At 58.8% G+C, this 18,460-nt stretch overlaps 2 protein-coding genes across 3 annotated transcripts in view; both read left to right on the top strand.

Moving 5' to 3' along the window:
• The window catches only part of SARNP (SAP domain containing ribonucleoprotein), a 37,997-nt gene extending 29,946 nt beyond the window's left edge, over nt 1-8,051 (top strand). The window contains exons 10-12 of one of the 2 annotated variants that reach the window (XM_025191360.1): nt 3,830-3,919; nt 5,798-5,871; nt 7,034-8,051. In XM_025191360.1, coding sequence (XP_025047145.1) covers nt 3,830-3,919; nt 5,798-5,839 — 132 coding nt within the window. In that variant the 3' untranslated portion in view covers nt 5,840-5,871; nt 7,034-8,051. Of the gene's footprint in view, nt 1-3,829; nt 3,920-5,797 lie in introns of both variants that reach the window. The other variant, XM_006035203.2, reaches the window with a different exon arrangement.
• Nucleotides 8,052-12,206: 4,155 nt separating this feature from the next.
• The window catches only part of CD63 (CD63 molecule), a 23,081-nt gene continuing 16,827 nt past the window's right edge, over nt 12,207-18,460 (top strand). The window contains exons 1-3 of the mRNA XM_014525481.2: nt 12,207-12,212; nt 12,731-12,736; nt 14,239-14,245. The gene's annotated coding sequence lies outside the window, so the exon portion shown is untranslated. The remainder of the gene's footprint in view (nt 12,213-12,730; nt 12,737-14,238; nt 14,246-18,460) is intronic.

Here is an 18,460-nt window from a genome sequence, read left to right as displayed (position 1 = left end):
CACCCCCCCACCCCCACTCCACCCCCGAGTGTGAGCGTGGAGGGAGCAAGCCTGGAGTAGCCAGGCTCGGAAACGCAGCTGACACTCCCCTGGAAAGGTCAGCTTTCCCCACACATGCAGGCAGGCCCATTTGCACACTGAAGCGTGGCCCCAGGGCAGTACTGGGGCTTGATAAATGCAGAGATAGCAGCGTTTTGATAGAGTTAATTTTCCTCAGATGGGTTTCAGCACCCCATGAATCAAAGCCTGTCAGCGAGGAGCTCGAGACGGAGCGTAGTTGATTGTGAGCGTGTTTGCATCTGACACCGTCGTGCCAGGGGGTCAAGTGAGCGAGATCATTAGGAGACTGCTGATGCAGTGGGGCTGTGCTCTGGGCAGGGCAGCGATCGCAGGGCTGGGGGTGGCTGCAACACAAATAACGAACCTGCAGCCCCGTGTGGCCCAAGACCTGCCCACGTGTCTTGCAAAGGGCATGCGTGGCTTTTGTTTCTGCTGAGGCTGTGATTTCAAGCCATTCTGCCCCCAGGGCTCGAGCACTGCCTCCATCACCCCCACACAGTGTAAGGGCCTGGCTGTAGAGGGTTAAATCGGGGCTTGGATTCCCCCTAGACAGGGTCAGTGTTTGCATTTTTGCCACCTTCTGGGTGTGTGGTGAGAGTTCTCCCTGCTCTCAAAGGAGCTGGTATTGGGCAAAGCAATGGATTAAAGCAAGAGGCCTGGGCTCAGCACTCTTCCCCTCCCACATACCCCTGAGCAGTCACTGAACTGCTGTCTCTCCTGCAAAATGGCACTGACCCTAATCCCTAGATCCCCACCCCTTATCTGCCTCCTCCATCCAGTCTTTGCCAGGGGGATGGTGTTACCCTGCGCCAATACAGCGCCTAGCACCACAAGGCCTGAGTGGAGGCTGGCTCTGCAGCAGGATCAATGATAGGCATAGCTGTGGGACACTGAACAAAGCAGGGGGGATGATGTGCCCAGAGAGGTCCTGAAGGATGGGGCAGCAGCTGCGCTACCTTTGCAAGGTATGAGCAGGAGCTGTTCTAGGAAGGGACAGCTAGGGCTGGAGGCGGCACAGATCTGCTGCCCGGAGGGACTGAACAGAGCCCTGACAAAGGAAGGAAGTTCACTGTTGTATTTAGCGAGAATTATTCCAGCCAAGTGTGTAAATGCACAGAAACAGCCCAGCCTGCTCTTTGGCCCCGGCCGCAGGCGACTTCCTACGGAGCCAGAGCTCGTGAGAAATCGCTGCGTTTGCAATTAAAACTTTTCAGTCACCCCTGTTGCCACAACACGCAGAGATGTCATAATTAATAACCCTGAGCCGGTTGCTATGGTGTCACTGAGGTAAGGTATTGACATAACGAGGGGAGGGCTGTCCTGCCACTCGGGAAAGGGGTGTCAAGTGTCACTTTTGTCATGAAAATCGGCCGCTGCGCTGGTGATGTCAGTGGGGCTGTTCTGCGTGTTTGCATCTGAAATCAGCTCTCGCCGCATCCCAGTGGAGCCCTCTTCTTGGCGCGCCCTTGTCAATCCAGCCAGCACATCGGGCAGGAGATGTTTGACGAGGAGTATCTGATTCCCGCTCGGCCTCGGACAGGCGCCCTCCTGGGTTCTTGTTCTCACCATGTGACTTCTTAGCCAGCCTGACGGACGACTGCGTCCATACCCCATTTCCCTAGTATGCATCACAGAAGTGGCAAGTTGCGCATTTAATTAGGAGTTTGTTGAGAGCTGTGGTACAGCAGGGCTTTAACGTGCTTCCTCCCTTCCTGTCTCTCCACAATGATGGCCCTTCTGCTCCCCACCTGTTGATCGGGAGTGTGCTGGTTAGGGCCTCCACGCGATCAAGCTCTCTAATAACAAAATGTAAGGAAGGCGACAGGAGGGGGATGTGAAATGTACTTAGTGACAAGAGAGGGAGGGGAAATGATAGGAGAGCAGCAAAGTAATGGCTAAGCTTCATTGAGGAAAGGGACTGAAATAGCCAAGGCTAGAAATAAATCCCCAGAATATGGATGTGATGAGATTTTTAAGGGTAATGATGGCCTTAATTATTGATTACAAGACTACACCTGGAGGTAAAAACTGCTGTGTCTTACGGAGAATTTGGAGAAATACGGGTGTCAGGGGGTGCTGACGGACATCAGTAACGGAGCACTCGCTCAGACTGAAAATAAACTAAATGGGAATTACAGAGCTGGGCTGAGTGCAGAGCAGGTGATCTCCAGATGAATGTGCTCAGAGAGGAGAGGCGCCCTGTGCAGTGAACAGAAAGTCACCTTGATAGGGAAAAATATGCTTGGGGAGTGTAGGAGTTGCTGTGTGGTGGGCCTGGCAGCTGCCTTGGCATTTGGAAGACTGTCAGAGCCCTCAGGTCCAGTCTCTGCCACGGGTGACCATTTCTCATCCTCCCTTTGGAAACCATCCTGCCTTCAATCCCCTGCAAACCAGCAGATGGTTCCTCAGAGCACCACCAGTGACTGAATTGTGTCACTGAGTTAGACCTTCCCCTTAAAGGGGTTCCCTCTGCCTGAGGCTCCTTAGTGGGGAGTTGCACTCCTGCTGTCCGTGCTCCCTCGCCGCTCTGGTTACAGAGAGGGTCCCCTTGATCTTGGGAGCTGCCCCTCCAGCACCCTTCACTCGTGCTGTTGGGAGCACAGGAGCCCAGGGCGATGTTTCTACCTTGCTCGAGTGTGTTGTAAACGATAAAGACTCGTTTTCTGCCACTGTGTTGCGTTGCTGTAGCTGAATGAATTCCATGTGCTGTTTTCCTCCCTGTCATGCTGCACTGTCTCTTCCTGGCTCTGACCTGTCCTTTGACTTGGCTGTTTAATGCAGGGAAGGTGGAGGGTGAAGAAGCTCAATGGAGGGGATAAGATAGAGGCCTCTAAATCCATGAAGGGTGTGGACGAAGTAGATGGGAAACTTGTTCCCCAAGTCCTGGCATACTAGAAGTAGGGGGCACCTGCTGAAATGAGCAGGTGACAGGTTTAAAACTAACAAGAAAAAGGTACTTTTTTACCCAATGCAGAGGTAATGTGTGGATTTCATTGCCATGGCGTGGTGGAAGCAGAGAGCAGAGCCAGGTTCAACAAGGGGCTGGATGAATTCAAGGCTGGTCCATCTATTCATAGCTGTTGAGCAGAGTGGTGGGAGATGTTTCCTCTGGCATCTCTAAACCTATGCTAGCGTTGAGGGTGTTCTAGAGATACCCAGTTCAGTGTTCTCCCTGTATAGCATCCACCTCTGCCACGGTTGGAGATTGGGGGAGACAGAACATGGGCCTGATCTGGTCTGTCCTGATGATGCCCTTGAAAGAGAGGGAATGCAGGGGTTGCAGAATGGATCTTGCCATTTCATTTATGGGGCTTTGTGACTTCCTCTTGCATGTCTGGCACAGGCCATCGTTTGGAGCCCAGTCTCTGGGCAGCCGTGGCTTGACAGGTCCCAGGCAGGACCTGTTCCCACAGCCGCCTTCCTGCCTCCTCCTACAGTGCTCCAAACAAGCAGGGTTTGCTCCTCCTGGCTGGCTACTGAGGTCTTGTTTCCATGCTGAATGCGCCTCTGGAGGGTCTTGTTAGCAGCACTGCAGCACCTCCCTTGTGGATGATGCCCCTCGCAGAGCAGCATCATGAGGATTAAGAGCCTCTGCTCTCTGCATTGCTGTCAGTCCCCCTGCTCCTTCGCTATCCCTCTTCTCCATGCTGCTAGGGGGTCTTTCAGGAAGATGAACCACGGGGAGGAGAGGAGGAACACAGTAAAACCATTAAAATGATCTGTTTTGGCCTTACCAGTAAGTTAAACCTTGGCCCTTCTTTCCACCCAGAGTGAGGATGATGAGAAGCTGAAGAAGAGGAAGGAAAGGTTTGGCATTGTGACGAGTTCAGCCGGGACTGGAACCACAGAGGACACGGAGGTAAGAGGCTAATGCCAGAGAATGGAGGATGTGTGGGGTTGCCCAAGGAATGGGGGGCCAGGCAGACAGCTAGGAGAACCGCCTGTCCCTTCAGGTGGCCCCGTAACCCTGCATGCCAGAGGCCTCGCTGCCTGCACTGCCCCAGCCCACAGGGCCTGAGCTGCTAGTGACCCTGGGATTCTTGCCGAGACTACAGCGATGAGATCTCCTGAACGAATGCCCACCCGGCCCCTTGAGGAAGAGCACTGGCGCCATCTGCTCTGGCTGTATGCTTTGTAGCTCCCAGCTCCGCACTGAGAGCTGGCATGAGCTCGTAGTCTTGCAGATTGTCAGAGATGCCTGCAGGGAACTTGCAGGTATTGCCCCGGTGTCTTCCTCCCCTTACGTGTAGAGCAGCTTTTCTGTCATCATCCTGTCACGTCCTCAGTGGATCCATCTCTCTGGGAACCCTTTGAATTCTCAGCTTTTGTCGGTTTGGCTTTGCTCTGTCATATGAGCCTTGCGCATTTCATAAGGGAAAGATGAAGGAACGAGGCGCAGTCGGGGAATCGCTCATAGACCTGGCTCTGCTCATCATGTTCCTTGTTTGGAAAGAGGAAGGAACGAGGCGCAGTCGGGGAATCGCTCATAGACCTGGCTCTGCTCATCATGTTCCTTGTTTGCCTTAGACATCTGTTCTGCTGCTGCATTTTTGGCCTGACTGGGTTTGTGAGCTCCTTGGGGCAGGGGTCCTGCCTTTCATTTATGGGGCGTCGTGACTTTCTTTTGCGTGTCTGGCACAGGCCCTGGTTTGGAGCCCGGACTCTGGGCAGCTCTGGCATGGCAGCTCCTGCGTTCCTTTCCCACGCACCACCCTCGCTCGGGGCCTACAGGCTAACACTCTAGCATAAATCAGGGGGGGCCAGGACCCTGTTGCTCCATACAGAGGGGCTCCTGGAGGTGAATTCTGCTTTTCACAATTGAGTGCAAAGGCTGAGGGAGGGCAAGCGCACAGGGGTCTCCGAAGAACTGTAACCAGATGGCTTCTGGGTGGGACGCAGGAGAAGTGGGTTTTGTTTGCTCCCCCGGAGCCAGCCCGGCCATGCAGGTGGGGCTGGGGGCTTTGTTGTTGTGTCGCTCAGCTTCTGGCAAAACGTTCCTCCCACCACAGTGCTGCCCGGCCTTCCCAGCCCTCCGCAGTGCCTGGAGAATGAGCCCCCTGTTCGGTCCACGCGGAGGGGGCGGCCGGGGGCGAGGGGCTCTGGGCTTTTCCGTTAGGTCACTCTGAGATTGTGCCTGGAACAAAAAGGTCTTTTACTTGCATTGTGCGCCCTCAACAGCACCTTCCCCTGGAGATTCTTGATTAGGGCTTCTGCTGCCCCCCAGGCTATTTATCCTGCTAAAAATGAAGATTTATACGCCCCTCGTGTGTCGACTTAGAGGCGTATCTGAGAGATGCAGTAGTACATTTAATGCATTTTAGTGTGTCCCTCTCACCTTTCCAGTGAATGGAAGAGTGTTAACCCTTTGCCCTTTTAAATTTCCCACCTCCCCACTGCCTGGAAGGGTTTCTAGGCCTCTGAAGTGGTCATTGTTCCTAGCTCAACCCTTTTGTAGCATGTTGCCAGCAAGGCAAAGTAACTGTAGCAGCACTGTATCTCAGGCACTGTATATACAGCTTTGGTTCAGGCTCCGTTGATACCCGTGCCAGACCAGCTCGGAGCTTCTCACCAGACATAGCTGTCAGACACCCTCCTGAGCTCCATGCCATGGCTGGGGCTGTGCGCCAGGGGCATTCTCTCCCGTCAGGGGCTCTGGTGTGCTGCTCAGCTCGTGGGCTGCAGAACCACGGATCTGTCTTATTCAGGTTTTGATTTGTCTTTTAATTCCTCTTTGCAGGCAAAGAAGAGGAAAAGAGCAGAGCGCTTTGGGATTGTCTGATGTCAGTCCACTTTAGCCTTTCCCTGTTTGCGGTGTGTCTCCTCTCTCTCTCTCTCTCTCTCTCCCTCTCTCTCTCCCTCTGTCTCATGCACACCACAGACCTGTTCTCACACACACACAAACACACACACCACTCACCTGTCTCTTAGGTCTGGTAAGGAGTAGAAGCCGTTCCCTCAGGACCGTCCCTTAGAGAATCCCCAGTAGCTGTTCAGTTGCACTGCTTGTTGTTTCCCATTGTGAAGTTCGAGGGCAGCACGCTCAACCCCCCCTCCCATGCTCTCGGCGCCTGCTCCCCCAGGCCCTGGCTCTGTCCCCTCTGCTCATGCAAGGTTCACAGCTGGAGCAAGGGGTCACCAGCTATTCGTGCCCACTCTGCGCTGGCACAAATGCCTGCCCACAGGGGAGGGGAGGCGTCAGGTTCCTGCTGGTAATGGAGAGTCTTGCAGAAACTTGGGATGAGAGAAGGACAGTGCCCCCAGAGCCACGTGCTGCCCTCGCTGTCCTCTGGAGACCTGCCCCCTGTACAGAGGGACAGGTTCTGCTGTTGAAGCAGGAACTCCCTGGAGCCTCCTTTTCCCCTTCCACAATAGCTGCTCTTCTGGGTTGCCCAGAGCAAAGATGCCGTCCCTTCCTGCCTTCCTTGGGCCGCGGCTATTATGTCACCGCTCAGTCAGGAAGTGCCTCCCAGGAGCCTGAACTAGGGGAATCGAGTTGCGTTTCCCGGGTTCCTGCTGTGGTGGTCCCAGTTCCTGCTGTGGTGCTGGCTTGGGGATGGCCCGTCCAGCACATGGCCTGGTATCGCCCAAAGGTTGGAGCTGTGATTCTTGGCACGTGGGCTTTCACCCAGCCGGGCGCTGGTGGCCTGTTCCCAGGGCTGACCCAGCAGGGAGCTGTGTCAGAACAGAAGCTGGTGAATTCAGACCAACGTCCTGTGAACACCCCCACCATTGGCCCCTGGCTCCCTGCCTCTCAGGGCTGCTCAGCAGCTCCTGGCCCTTCGTATACATTTTTAGGTTTCCTTTAAGGTCAGCAATCCATTTCTCTCCTCTTTGCCCCATCCCCTTTGCAACAGCACCCATGAATTTTTGTCCTGCTCTGACGCCCAGAATCACGCCATTAGGCTGACTGACCCCTTGCGTGCTCCCACACCAGCCGGTAACGTTTGTCCTCTCTGCCCCATGCCTCGTCCAGTGGGAAGGTGTCAGCATCATCCTGTCGGCACTATTCCAAGAGGGGCTTCTGCAGCCGAGCTTCCCTTGGGCCCTTCGCTCTTCTGTTCTCCCAGCAGCATTGCTTTGAGAGGGCTAACATCAGACCAGGGGCAGGAGCAAAAGGTAGCAGGGCAGCGACTGGGAAGCACCTTTTGTCCTGCCAGCATCTCCAGTTGCACCTTCTGCCTGTGAGGACTGTTGGATTTGATGCCCCACGTGAGTGGAGCGACCGTCTGAGCAAGGAGAGTTCTTGGGTCTGTGCTTCGTGACCATGCCCTGATGCCCACAGCTGCCTGCTGCCAGCAAGTAGTCATGTGGTCCTGCTCTTCTCGATGAAACGCCCGGGCCCCTGCTGTATCTTCCATCGTGTGTTGCTTTTCCCCGCCAAGGGCTTCTATCCCAGCCTCCCAGAGTAGCACAAGAGGCGGATGGATGCCTCTTGCAGCAGGGATCCTGCCTCCTTGAGATTTGCAGCGTGGGATTTTTAATTCTGACCTTCCCATCTGCTTGGAAGATGCGCCCGCATTGCCTGCCTTCAGCTCCCTTCAGTGTCCATGGACAGCAGCCTTGTACAGGAATGAGCTCATTGGAACTTTCTACCCAATTCTTACCGAGCAATATCTATTTTGTTTTTAAATGTAGATGTCCCCTGCTCGCTTTCGCTTCGCTCCGTTCATGCCCGCTCCTCCGTCCGCCTTCTGGGAGTCCACTCAGTGGCTCTGAGCTCTGTTGGCTCTCCCCGGGGGCGGCTTCCGAGTACTGACGTGGGTGTCTCAGGGTGTTGGTGGTTGAATGACTCGGGGGGGGGGGGCCCTGCCCCTCCCGGGTTTAACGTTCACAACTCGATTCTGATTTTTTTTGTAGGTCGGATTTTGTAACGTGTTTTTTCTATACGACTCATGACTTCTGCTGGCTACTTGCTTGAAATGTTTTGTCATGTGCCAGGTCAGATTGCGTTTTGTTCTTGGTTTCATAATAAAACTGCTGCTTCCAGGCGATGTGCGGCTCTTGCTCACTGCGTCCTCCGTGGTACCACGAAGCTCTTGGCTCTGAGAGGGGTTGGAGGGGTGCTGCAGGCTGCTGGTGTGAGCGGATCTCCATAGCCCGGTGCCTCACAGAATCCTTGCAAAGTCCACGGAAACCCCAGCTACCAATGTTTTGTGTGTTATGCCCCCTCTGTGCTAGTGGAAATGACTCCCTCCTCCTCTCTCCAGCGAGTCAGAGCACTGGGCACCTGACAGCTGTGGTTGCTACCGATCCTGCATCAACTGTCCCGAGCCGGTGCTGCCAACTCCTTGTGTCGCAGATGAACACAGCTCTTCGTCCAGTTCTGCCTCCCTGCCGTGGCCATCGGGTGCAGGGTTCCCATCTGCCCCCCGTTGTAACATAGTTTGTCTCAGAGTTTTGTGCTTGTCAGGGGGCCGAAAGGTAGGGTCCGGGCAGCACTGTGGCGTTTGGTGCCCAGAAGTCAGGTGGAGTTTCGGTTCTGGTGCGGGGCCCACGGGGAATGCAACTCTCCACTGGGGTTCTCAGTGGGTCTGGTGCTTCAGGTCTCTTCCTTCGCTTTGCTGGGGGGTGTCGGTGAATGCGGACAGTTCAGGAGGGTTCTGGTGGCCATTCCCCACCTAGTAGGTAAGTATTTGCAAAGGCGGCAGTGCACAGGGATGAAAGGACTCTCCTAAGATCCTTTGCGAGTCACTGACCCAGCACCCAGGAGCTTCCACTCCAGCCTCACCTCTTGATTCCTTCCGTCTTTGGCTCCAACCACTAGTCCACACACTTTCAGAGCTGGAAACAGGACCCAGGTGTCCCAGGAGTCCTGCACTGGAACCCCTGCTGCCTTGCGAGCCCAGCTGACGCTCCCTCGGCCATATGGCACTGCTCCCTCGGCCGGGGCCCATGCTGCGGGTGGGGAAGTGCAGGACTCCTCTCTCTCCTTTCTGGAGGTATCGGGGTCTGCATGGCCTCTTGCCCCCCACCCCACGAGGACCTCTGTCTTCTTCCCTGCTCTTGCCCCCCCAGCTCCCTCAATTGCCTCCCTTGCTCCAGCTGGACCTCCTTTGGCTGTGGTACTGCTCTGCTGCTGAATGCCGCTCTCCCTTTGCTTGCCTAGAAGCAACTCCTGCGTGCTGAGCCCTGCCTCAGCAGCCGGTTCCCCTTACGCTTTGGGGGCATCACTGCTGCCCCGGAGGATGTCCCTCCCCCTGCTATTTCCCCCTGGTTGGGGGGGGGGGGCACATTTATTTGGTGGAGGACACTACCTCTTTTACAGGCTGGGCTTTCCCCTCCTGGCTGCGGGGGGGAGAGTCGTTCTAATCACACTGTGTTTAAAACACCACCTAATTTATTTTTCCTCTCCAAGCTGGGGGCCGCTCGTGACTAATTTGGGCTGAATAGGCGGAGAAAGAAAGCAGCGGGCACACAATGAGCAGGGGAAAGTGTGGGAAAGGGAGCGAAAGAAAAGGAGGGCCGGGACTTTTAGCGTGAGAGCTGGTAACGCCGCCCAGGGCCCAAATTCAGCATGAAGTCACTTTTCACTGCAGACGCTTGGGCTGTAAAGGCGAGCGGGACTCTAGGTCAGCCCCGCGGGGAGGGCAGAGGAGGGGGCAGGGGCAGGGGATGGAGAAAGGCGGGTGCCTGCGCCTTGGGGAGGGGAGGATGATGGGGTGAGATGCATGGGGCAGCAGGGAGGAGAGAGGCCAGTATACGCATCCCCTGTGCATCGTCCCCTTTTCCCCAACAGGCTCCTGCCCCCCAACTCCCCACGGGCGAGTGAGAAATGGCCAGTGCCAAAATTCAGGAAAGAAATGAGCCAGGCAGGGACACGTGCATGGGATGGTGTGGCCAGGGGCTTGGGGAGGGGGGCATCTGCATTGGGGGGAGCGGCTGAGGTTGGCCGTTATGCTGGGGGCTACATGGGCCGTTATGCTGACTGCACTGTGCCCCAGCTGGGGAGGGCCTGGGGGCTGGTTCAGCCCCTGCTTTGCCCCCTCCACCCCGAGTGGTGCCAGGAGCCCTTTGGCCCATTTCTGGGCAGCAGGACTATTGCCTGGTGCTTGGAGGGGGAGAGTTGCTGTCCCGCTCTGAGCACTAGAGGAAGGATGTGGGCTCAGGGCTCTGGGGCTTTTCCTGATGAAGGGAGCAGAGCAGGGTCGAGGGCTGAGATCAGGGGCCTGAAGTCGGGGCCCCTGGGCTCTGGTCCTGGCTCTGGGATGGGTGATATCAAGGACTAGAGCAGGGGCCCTTTACCCTGCCCACTCTCTAAATCAGCTAAGCAGCTAGAGGCAGATTGCTTCTCTCTGCCTCAGTGCCCCTGTCTGTAAAATGGGACCGCATGACCATTCCTGTGGCTCACGTAGGCTTAATGCACTGTGAGAAGCGACTCATCCCAAAGAGAGCTGGAGCCAGCCTAGGCACCTACTTCCAGTCAAGGCAGGCCTCCCCTTGTAAGAGCGAGTCCGGGGCAGTGTAGGGATGGGGCACCAGTGCTCCCTCACCTGCTTTTCCCCTTGTGCCCGGCAAGGGCTCCAGCACCTTGCTTTGCCTTTGGAAGCCCCTGTGGGGCATGCAGGGGCTAAGCCAGCCGTCCCTTCGCCAGCACCACACTACCTGGAACAGCCTTTTGGGTCACCGCGTCTCAGTGCCCTGGCACCAGGATGCCAGCGGGACCCTGTGGGCACGGGACAGAGGTGGGACAGCTGTAGTGTCCCAAGTCCCAGGTGTGACCAGCACCTCCGTGTACACTCGAGGCCCAGTGGTGTCATCCCACACACCAGAGAACCAGGCCCCGTGGTTCCTCCAGCCGTCGCCCTGCTGTGGGCGTTGTGGGCAGCGCCGGCATCTCCAGCCCCAGGCCCAGCGGGGGCGGTGGATCCCAGCCAAGCTCCCTGCCGGCTGGTTTAATTGCCATGAGCATTTCCTGTGCAGGGTCTCGTTAGGCGGTGGTGGGGAAGGCGAGGGGAGCCATCTTATGTCAGCCTGCAGCCGTGGGTGGTCGCCCGGAGGTGGGGAACGCGTTCCGTCCCTGTCCTAATTTGTCCGCCTTCCCCAGTGGGCCCGGAGCCCTGCCCCCACTCCCGGGGGCTCCGAATTAGGTCAGCCAACGGCCGGGGGCTGCGGGCGCCGCAGGGCGCAGCTCTCGGCGGCCCCGGGGGAGACGTGAGTGGAACAAAAGCGAACGCTCGTTAAACTTTTGACATCTTCCTCCGGAGCAAACAAACAAACCAACCCACCCAGGCACCGTACAGTGGGGACGAGCTCGCCCCGAGACTCCAAACCAGCCCTCCGCCTCCAGGGTACTGGAGCCCCTCTGGGGCACGGCACTGCCGTGGGTGCTGATTGCTGGGGCCGTGTGTGGTGCCGGGCTGGCGTCCTTGTGTCTGGCAACCCATGGAAGCGCCAGCGGAGACCCCCCTCCACGTCCGAGGCTCGTCAGGGACTGGCTTCAGGGGCCATCTGGGACGGATGCGATCGGGTGCCTCACCCAGGGGGTCCTGCCCATGACCTGGGCTCTTTGTTATGCTGTGAATGGTGCCCAAGCTTGGTTTTCTGGCCTGTGCCTGAGACTCCTTTTCCACCGCCTACTCTCTTGGGTAGAGACCGGTCCAAGTCCGTGGTGCTGGGATGGTGCGACGAGGAGCCGGGCCCCTCCATGCTCTGGGAGCTGCAAGGGAGCTGGCATGGTGCCCAGGGTCTGCCCCCTTCTCCCCATCACGGCCACCGAGATTAGGCAGCTTCCCCAAGAGCCTCACACCAGCTGTCTCCAGCACCGGGCAGGGGGTTGGGGAAGGGGCTCGAAGGCCAGTGGCGGGAAGTCCAGGACAAGGAGCTTGAGCTGGGGTCCGCAGCACCTGGGCCTTGCCATCCAGCCCTAGAGACCCCTCTCAGCCAGAGCCCTGCCAGCCTGCCCCAACCCCCGGGCTGCTCCTGCTGCCACGGCCTGCAGCCAGCGCCCAGCCCACCCCGGGGCAGCGTGCGTGCCACTGTGCTCCTTCAGAGGGTGGATATAATTAGCTGCGACATTCTCGGCATACCTGCCAGCTCCTAATGAGGGTCCATAAAAGCTGCCGTGATCTGGTTTCCTCTGGCACCGGGGGCCAGTTGTAAATCTCCACTTTACAATTTTGAGCTGCACTTGGAGGAACCATGGCCGGGAAGGGGTGGCCGGGGTCCTGTGCCCCTCAGGGGAATGGGGGCAGGAGGGTGGCTGGTGTCCCGTGCACATCAGGGCAGGGGTGGCTAACTGGTACAGTCCTTAGAAAAGAGTGCAGGAATGAGGGTAAGGGGGTGAATCCGTACCTGCAGAGGGTCTGGCTGGCGGCACAGAGGTGCCCCGGTCCAGGCATGGTGGCGAGGTCAGTGTGCCCCACCTCCCGGCTCTGGGACGGTTTAGTGGGGGGCGGGAGGGAGCGTGGGAAAAAATGAGAAGCATCAGGACACATATTTTCAGAGTCAGTCACCGCGCGGGGCGCTGGATGGAGCCACAGGCTGCAGGGGGGGGCTGCTGGAGGAGCAGGAGGGATTGGGATCAGGCACGGGCAAGGAGGGCCATGCTGACACTGGAGAGCAGGGCTGGAAGGGACCTTGTAGGGTCACATCCAGCCCAGCTCTGGCTCCAGGCAGGATCAGCCCTGACTCAACCATCCTAGCTCCTGTCTGGCCAACCTGGCACCGAGAGGCCGCAGTGTCCTGCGCCAATGCCCGACCCCCTCGTGTTCACAGTCCCTTATCTCCAGCCTCAGTTTCCCCTGCTGCAGCTTGAGCCTGTTGTTCCCAGTCCTCTCCCCTCTGGCCGTGGAGAAAGGCCCGTCCCCATTCTCTGCCGTTGCCCTGCAGGGATTTGAAGGCTGTGATCAAGTCCCCCTCTCAGTAGTCTCCTCTCCAGGCTGAACACCCCCAGCTCTTCCAGCGTCTTCTCAGTCCTGCCTCCCAGCCCGATCCCACTTGCTGCCCTGCACTGGCTCTTTCCCATCTGCCCACGTCCTCCTTGAAGTGCGGGCCTCAGACTCAGCACGGGACTCCGGGGGAGGTCTCGCTGGTGCTGAATAGAGCAGAGCCCAGTTGTGCTCTGGAGCCCATCACACTGTCACGTAAGGAAGTGTGGGCTGGGGTCCTGACGTGTCTGGCATTGCCCCGTGGCACATGGAGGGGCGGCCAGGCTGGTCCTGGGGTGCCTTTTGGGGCCCAGCTGATTTTAGGCTGCCTTGCCCAGCTTCGACCCCTTCCCCGAGATACTTGAGGGGGCCAGGCCCCCTCTCCTCTCCCCCAATTCTCTTATATACCTGACACCAGGCCCATCTGGGGGGACTGAAGCCGCATGCCAACAGCACAGCCTGCTGCGGTCTCCTCCCGTGGGTGTCCACGCTCCAGTCACAAGGGACCGCTCCCGGCATCAGGTGTCTGCCAAGAGCTCCCGGGCCAGGTGGTAAAGAAGAGTCAGGCACGCGTACGTTTGCCAGCAGGTTTTTTTGTGGTTTTTCTCTGGTATGGCTATATAAATTTTTCTTTATTGTACAAAAAAAGTCTAAAAAAGAGAGAGAGAGAGAGAGAGAGGAAGGAAGGAAGGACAGACAGACGGACAGAAGTGGGATAGAAGCCATGGCTATAATATACACAAGAGGCTACAGTGAGCTACAGGGCGAGTGGAGTTTTCACCAGGACTCTTGCTTCTTTCTTTCTTTTCCTCTCCTGTAGCTCTGTCTACAACGGTTTGTGACACAGAAGCTGCGACCGCGGCTGGTTCTGCCTCAGCCCGGAAACAGGGGCCGTGTCCCGTGCTCCGCCGTCCGTGTTGTGGTGCTGCCGTGGGGGCTCACGGTGGCCATTGGTTGCATCCATGTGAAATTTGCCCCCATGGGAAGGATTTGGGAAAGGCCCGTGGGACACTAGCTGGGCAGGGAGGGAGGGGGCAGGGGTGTCCCTTAGCTGCTTCCCTGGCTGCCACGGCTGTTAAAGTGGCTGTGGCTGTGGCCGTGGCGGCAGTGGGGGAAGTGGTTCCTTGGGGAAAGAACAGAGATCAGCAATTCTCACCCTGGGGTGGAGCGGCAAAGGAGTGAGCTGTGATCTCTGACATCTGACTATCTCTTGGGGGCATCAGGGCAGGGGGGGATTCCTGACACTGTGTGTGGAGAGGGGGCCCTGCCTGCTGCCTGGGGTGCAAGAGCCTCAGGCATCTCCATGTCCCAGGGCGGAGGTGGTGCCCCCAGTTTGGGAGCTGGGGATAGGGTTGGGAAGTCCAGGCCTCGGCTGTTACCTCTGGACCTTCCCCCCCGCTCTGCCCTTTCTGGACGGGCATCACCCTGGGGTGGAGCACGGGTTCTTCTCCGGGCGAGTGCCAGGGTCCCACCTCCACTGCTGTGTTAGACCTCTGGGACCAGGTTGCAGTGCTTGGAGGGGATTGCGGAGCCGGGCTCGGGGGCTGTGTGCCAGGGCCCCCCAGAATTGTCCCAGCTCCTTCGAGGTCGCTGGGGGATCCGGGGTCAGGGAAATTTCACACGTCGCAAGCTCAGGCCACCACGCGGGTCCTGCCGGCCAAGTCTCTGGGCACTGGGGCCCGCAGGCAGAGCAGGGCAGAGGGCACCGGCTTCTCGGGCAGTGAGGAATGAACATCGAGGCGCGAAGGCAGCAGTCCTCACGCCCAGCGAGTTACAGGAAGAGAAAGCACAGACAGAAAAGCGTCTCCTGGGGAGCCCGCGGCACGTCACAAAGGAAACCCCGGACTAGTCTCTTAAATTTTCTTTAACCTTCCATAGTGCAAATGGTGCCTTAGCCCCGAGCAGTCTCTCAATACAGACATTTTTACAGTGAACATTCAGCGCTCTTGAGTCCGACGCTTTGCCTCTCGCCTGCAGCTTGGGGAAAAAAATCAAGTCCCCTGTGGCCGTCGCGCTGCTCCCAGGTTGGGAGGTGGAAGGAGCGTGGGCTCCTGCAACGGTGCCGCACCGCGGGGTGAGCCCCTGGCGGGTAGGCAGGGGCACAGCCGCCACGTTGTGAACGTCCGTGGGGTCATGCAGGAACCCGCTGGCAGCCGCAGACCCTGGGGAACTCAGCCGGCAGCGCCAAGAGAGCCCCTCGCCGGGTGCCACGAGGGCCAGGCTGATGCCCTGCTGGCAGCCTTTGCCGTAGAGGTCCCGGGTGGTCCACGAGTCACAGGGGCAGGCGGCAGCTAGAAGCAGTGAACTCTTTGATTCTTCTTCTTCTTCTTCTTTAAATATGTTTTTTTTTAATTTATTTTATTTCTCTTTATTTTTGACGTTCAAGTGCTGTGTTTGGTCATGTGATTAAGAACCAACCCATGAATGGCCTTTTGGTCATGTGATTAAAAACAAAAAACAAAAACAAACAAAGGACACCCCCCCCCCAAACACCCCCCACCAAACCCCAACCCTGGCGGCCTGTTTCCTGAGCCGTCGGTCACAGACACTCGCCTCGTCGCCGTTGAGTCCCCAGTCGGAAAACAAAAGGGGCCGAGACAGGCCCTGCGACGACCCCCCACAGAGCCAGGGGCTGCCCCGGGCCCTCCCCCCGGCTTCACCTGCTTGCCCTTTGCTGGTGCAGTTCCCCAGGACATTTGACAGAGCCAGGGAGAGCCACGGGACTCGTGTCATGTTCAGCTCACGTGGCTTCTTCTGGCTGGAGACCCGTGCCATCACGCCCACCTGCCCGCCAGCGAGGGGAGCAGGGGCTGACTGGAAGGAGGGGGAGCATAGGTGGAGCATCTGCTGCTTCTCACCACCGTGCCAGGTCGGCTGGGGAGAGCCGGAGCCACACCCGGGGGGGCGCGACTTGCCTGGCTGAGATGAGACTTTACTTCTGGCTGGGGGGGGACCCAGCCCAGCCATTGCCCCACAACCCCATTCGCACAAGAGCCCCAGCGCTCCCACCTTCGCCCCGTGCCAGGCTCCAAGCTGCTTGGCAGGTGCCCCGTGGCAGCGTCCTTCCGCAGGGCACTTGCCAAGCTGAACCCAAGACACTGGCAGGAAACCGAAACTGCCCTGTCATGCATGCCTCCCCTGGCCCCACCACCGGCAGGGTCACGGGACCCAAGCATGTGGCCCGGCGCCACGTCTGGGGTCAGCTAAGAACCTCTCCCTCCACGCTGGACCCGATTCAAGTATGCAGCAATGATCCTCAAGGAAGGAATTGCTCCCAGAACGATCCTCTGTGCTCCAGAGGGGCCAGGGCTCAGGGCCTGGGGACAGGGCTCTGGCCAAGGGGTCCTGGGCAAGGGCGGCAGGCTGACCCCCTCCCCTCAGCCCCCTGCTGCAGCCCAGAAGGGCCTGGGAGGGAGGTGTGGGAGCCCCTGGTTTTGCTTCCGGCTTGGCCATGACTTCTGCAGCTGGGCAGCTTCCCTGTCTGCCGGTGCCTGGTTTGTGCCGTGGTATCATCTCGGCCCCAACACAGAGGCCCTACCAAGAAAGCAGCTCCCCGAAAGGCACGGGGCGCTGACAGAGGAGGGGTCTCCCTCAGCCAGCAAGTGCTAATGGCTAGGGCTCCCTGCTGTGGCCCCAGCCTAGGGGAAGGTCTTCTCCATGTAGAGGCTCCAGCGCCGGTCTCATCTGGAACGTCGCGGGGCTCCCCATCCCGACAAGCCTCTCTCTCTTGCTCCCGTCCCCTCCAAGACGACGTCCCCGTGCCGAGCCCATAATGTGTTGCAGAGACCGCTGGGTCGGCAGTCCCCGATGGGGTGCAAGGCATCTCCCTGCTCTCCTGCAGCCAGGCTGGGCCTCTGCAGCTCCCTGACAGGGCCGGGAGCTGCGTCCTGGAGCACCAAGAAACGCTCTCCTTCACTAAGATGCTCTGCACTCAGGGCACCAGCACGGACACAGGATTCCTGCCTCCGCAGAGGTCAGGGGCTCATCTCACCCCTTTGCCTGGCCTGTCCCTATCTTAACCCAGCAGGCCCGGCTGCGACCTCCAGGAGGGCATCACCGGCTCCTTCGGATGACTAAGTTCGTAAGCAGCCTCTGCCCAGTGCTGCAGACACGAGAAGCTCTACGGTCTGTAAGTGCTAAGGCGGGAGCAGCAGGGGCCTGGTGCTGGGGGCCTGGCTCAGCCGCAGCTTTCGGGCTGGAGACTTGTTCCCTCCCAGCAGCATCTTCCCTTCCCTTGGTGAAGTCGGGGCGGCGGGTCTGGGAAGTGCCTGGAGGTCATGGCTGGGGAGCAGGAGACAAGTGCTAAGCGTGCCAGGACCCATCTCAAGCGACAGCAGAGAGGAAACCAGCTCTGAGGGGCGCACATCCATCACCACCTCCTCCCTGCGCTGTCTGTAAGTGCTTTGCCGGGTGCCTGCCGGCCTGGAGTTGGTCCCTCTGCATCAGGACCGCCAAGGAAGCAGTGCTGCGCGGTGCCCGGACTCCTCAGATAAGTGCTGGGCCGGGGTTCAGCCCCAAATGGGTCCTGTCCTGCTAGCTCCTTCGCCAGCCACAGCTGCGGCCAGGCCCCGGGGAGGCAGCGGCAGGATGTTCTTAGCTCCTTCAACGATGCAACGGGAAGGGGAACAAGGAGCCTGTTCCCGTGCAGTTGCCGGCCCCTGCCTGTGTCCGGCAGGCAGAGCTCTGCTTCCCATCGATCCACCTTCAAGACACAGCCGGACCCCAGGGATGACCCAGGCTGCCCCACAGCCCAGGGGTTCCCCCTTTGCTGTGCCAGCTGGACCCAAGTGCCACAGCCTCTTCAGCGCATGGCCAACAGAGGCAGGGCAGCCCCTGCTGTAGGGCTCAATATTCCCATTCGGAGCCCATGTTCCCCCTGCAGCACGGCCCTCTGGGCACTGAGCATCACAGCTGGCCTGCCTCCTGCCATGAGCCTCAAACCACGGCAGAGATCCACGAACAGGAGCCTGGGGCCACCCTGGGGAGGGACGACATGCAGCGGCTGCTAGGACTGCTATGAATGCCCTCTGAGGTCTCGTGGGGTCGGACCCCAGCAGTGCCGACACCAGCAGGGCCAAAGCAGGATGATTCCCTAAAGCCTGGCTCTGTCTCTCCCCCCACCGGCGTGTTTCGATGCCTGCAGCCCACGTGGGTGCATCCAGCCTTCCCCTGCCTGCTCATGTCATGGTCCCATGGGCAGAAGGAGCAAAAGGCCCGTAGGAGCATGTTGGGGCAGAGAGCGGGGGACGGCACCTGGGGCCACGGGCAGACTTAGCTTCCATGTTGCTCCCCAAGCCCAACCCCTTCATTCCCCCCAGTCAGCCCCTTGACCGCACGCGGCCGGGCTGGGCTGGGCTGGCCTCCGCGGGGATGGGGAGGGGAAGGAAGCTGGGGGAGGGGGGTCGGGTCAGGGCAGGCGGTCCTTGGAATCGCGCAGAGGCAAATTAAATAAATAAATAAATTAAGCATGGGGTGGGGGTGTCTCCCCAGGCCGGGTCCCACCGCTGCCATGACCCCATCCTGGAAGTAGGGGC

This window comes from Alligator sinensis, unplaced genomic scaffold, assembly GCF_000455745.1.
Source record: "Alligator sinensis unplaced genomic scaffold, ASM45574v1 scaffold1065_1, whole genome shotgun sequence".
Lineage (NCBI taxonomy): Eukaryota > Metazoa > Chordata > Crocodylia > Alligatoridae > Alligator > Alligator sinensis.
This window is presented reverse-complemented; position numbering and strand designations above follow the sequence as displayed.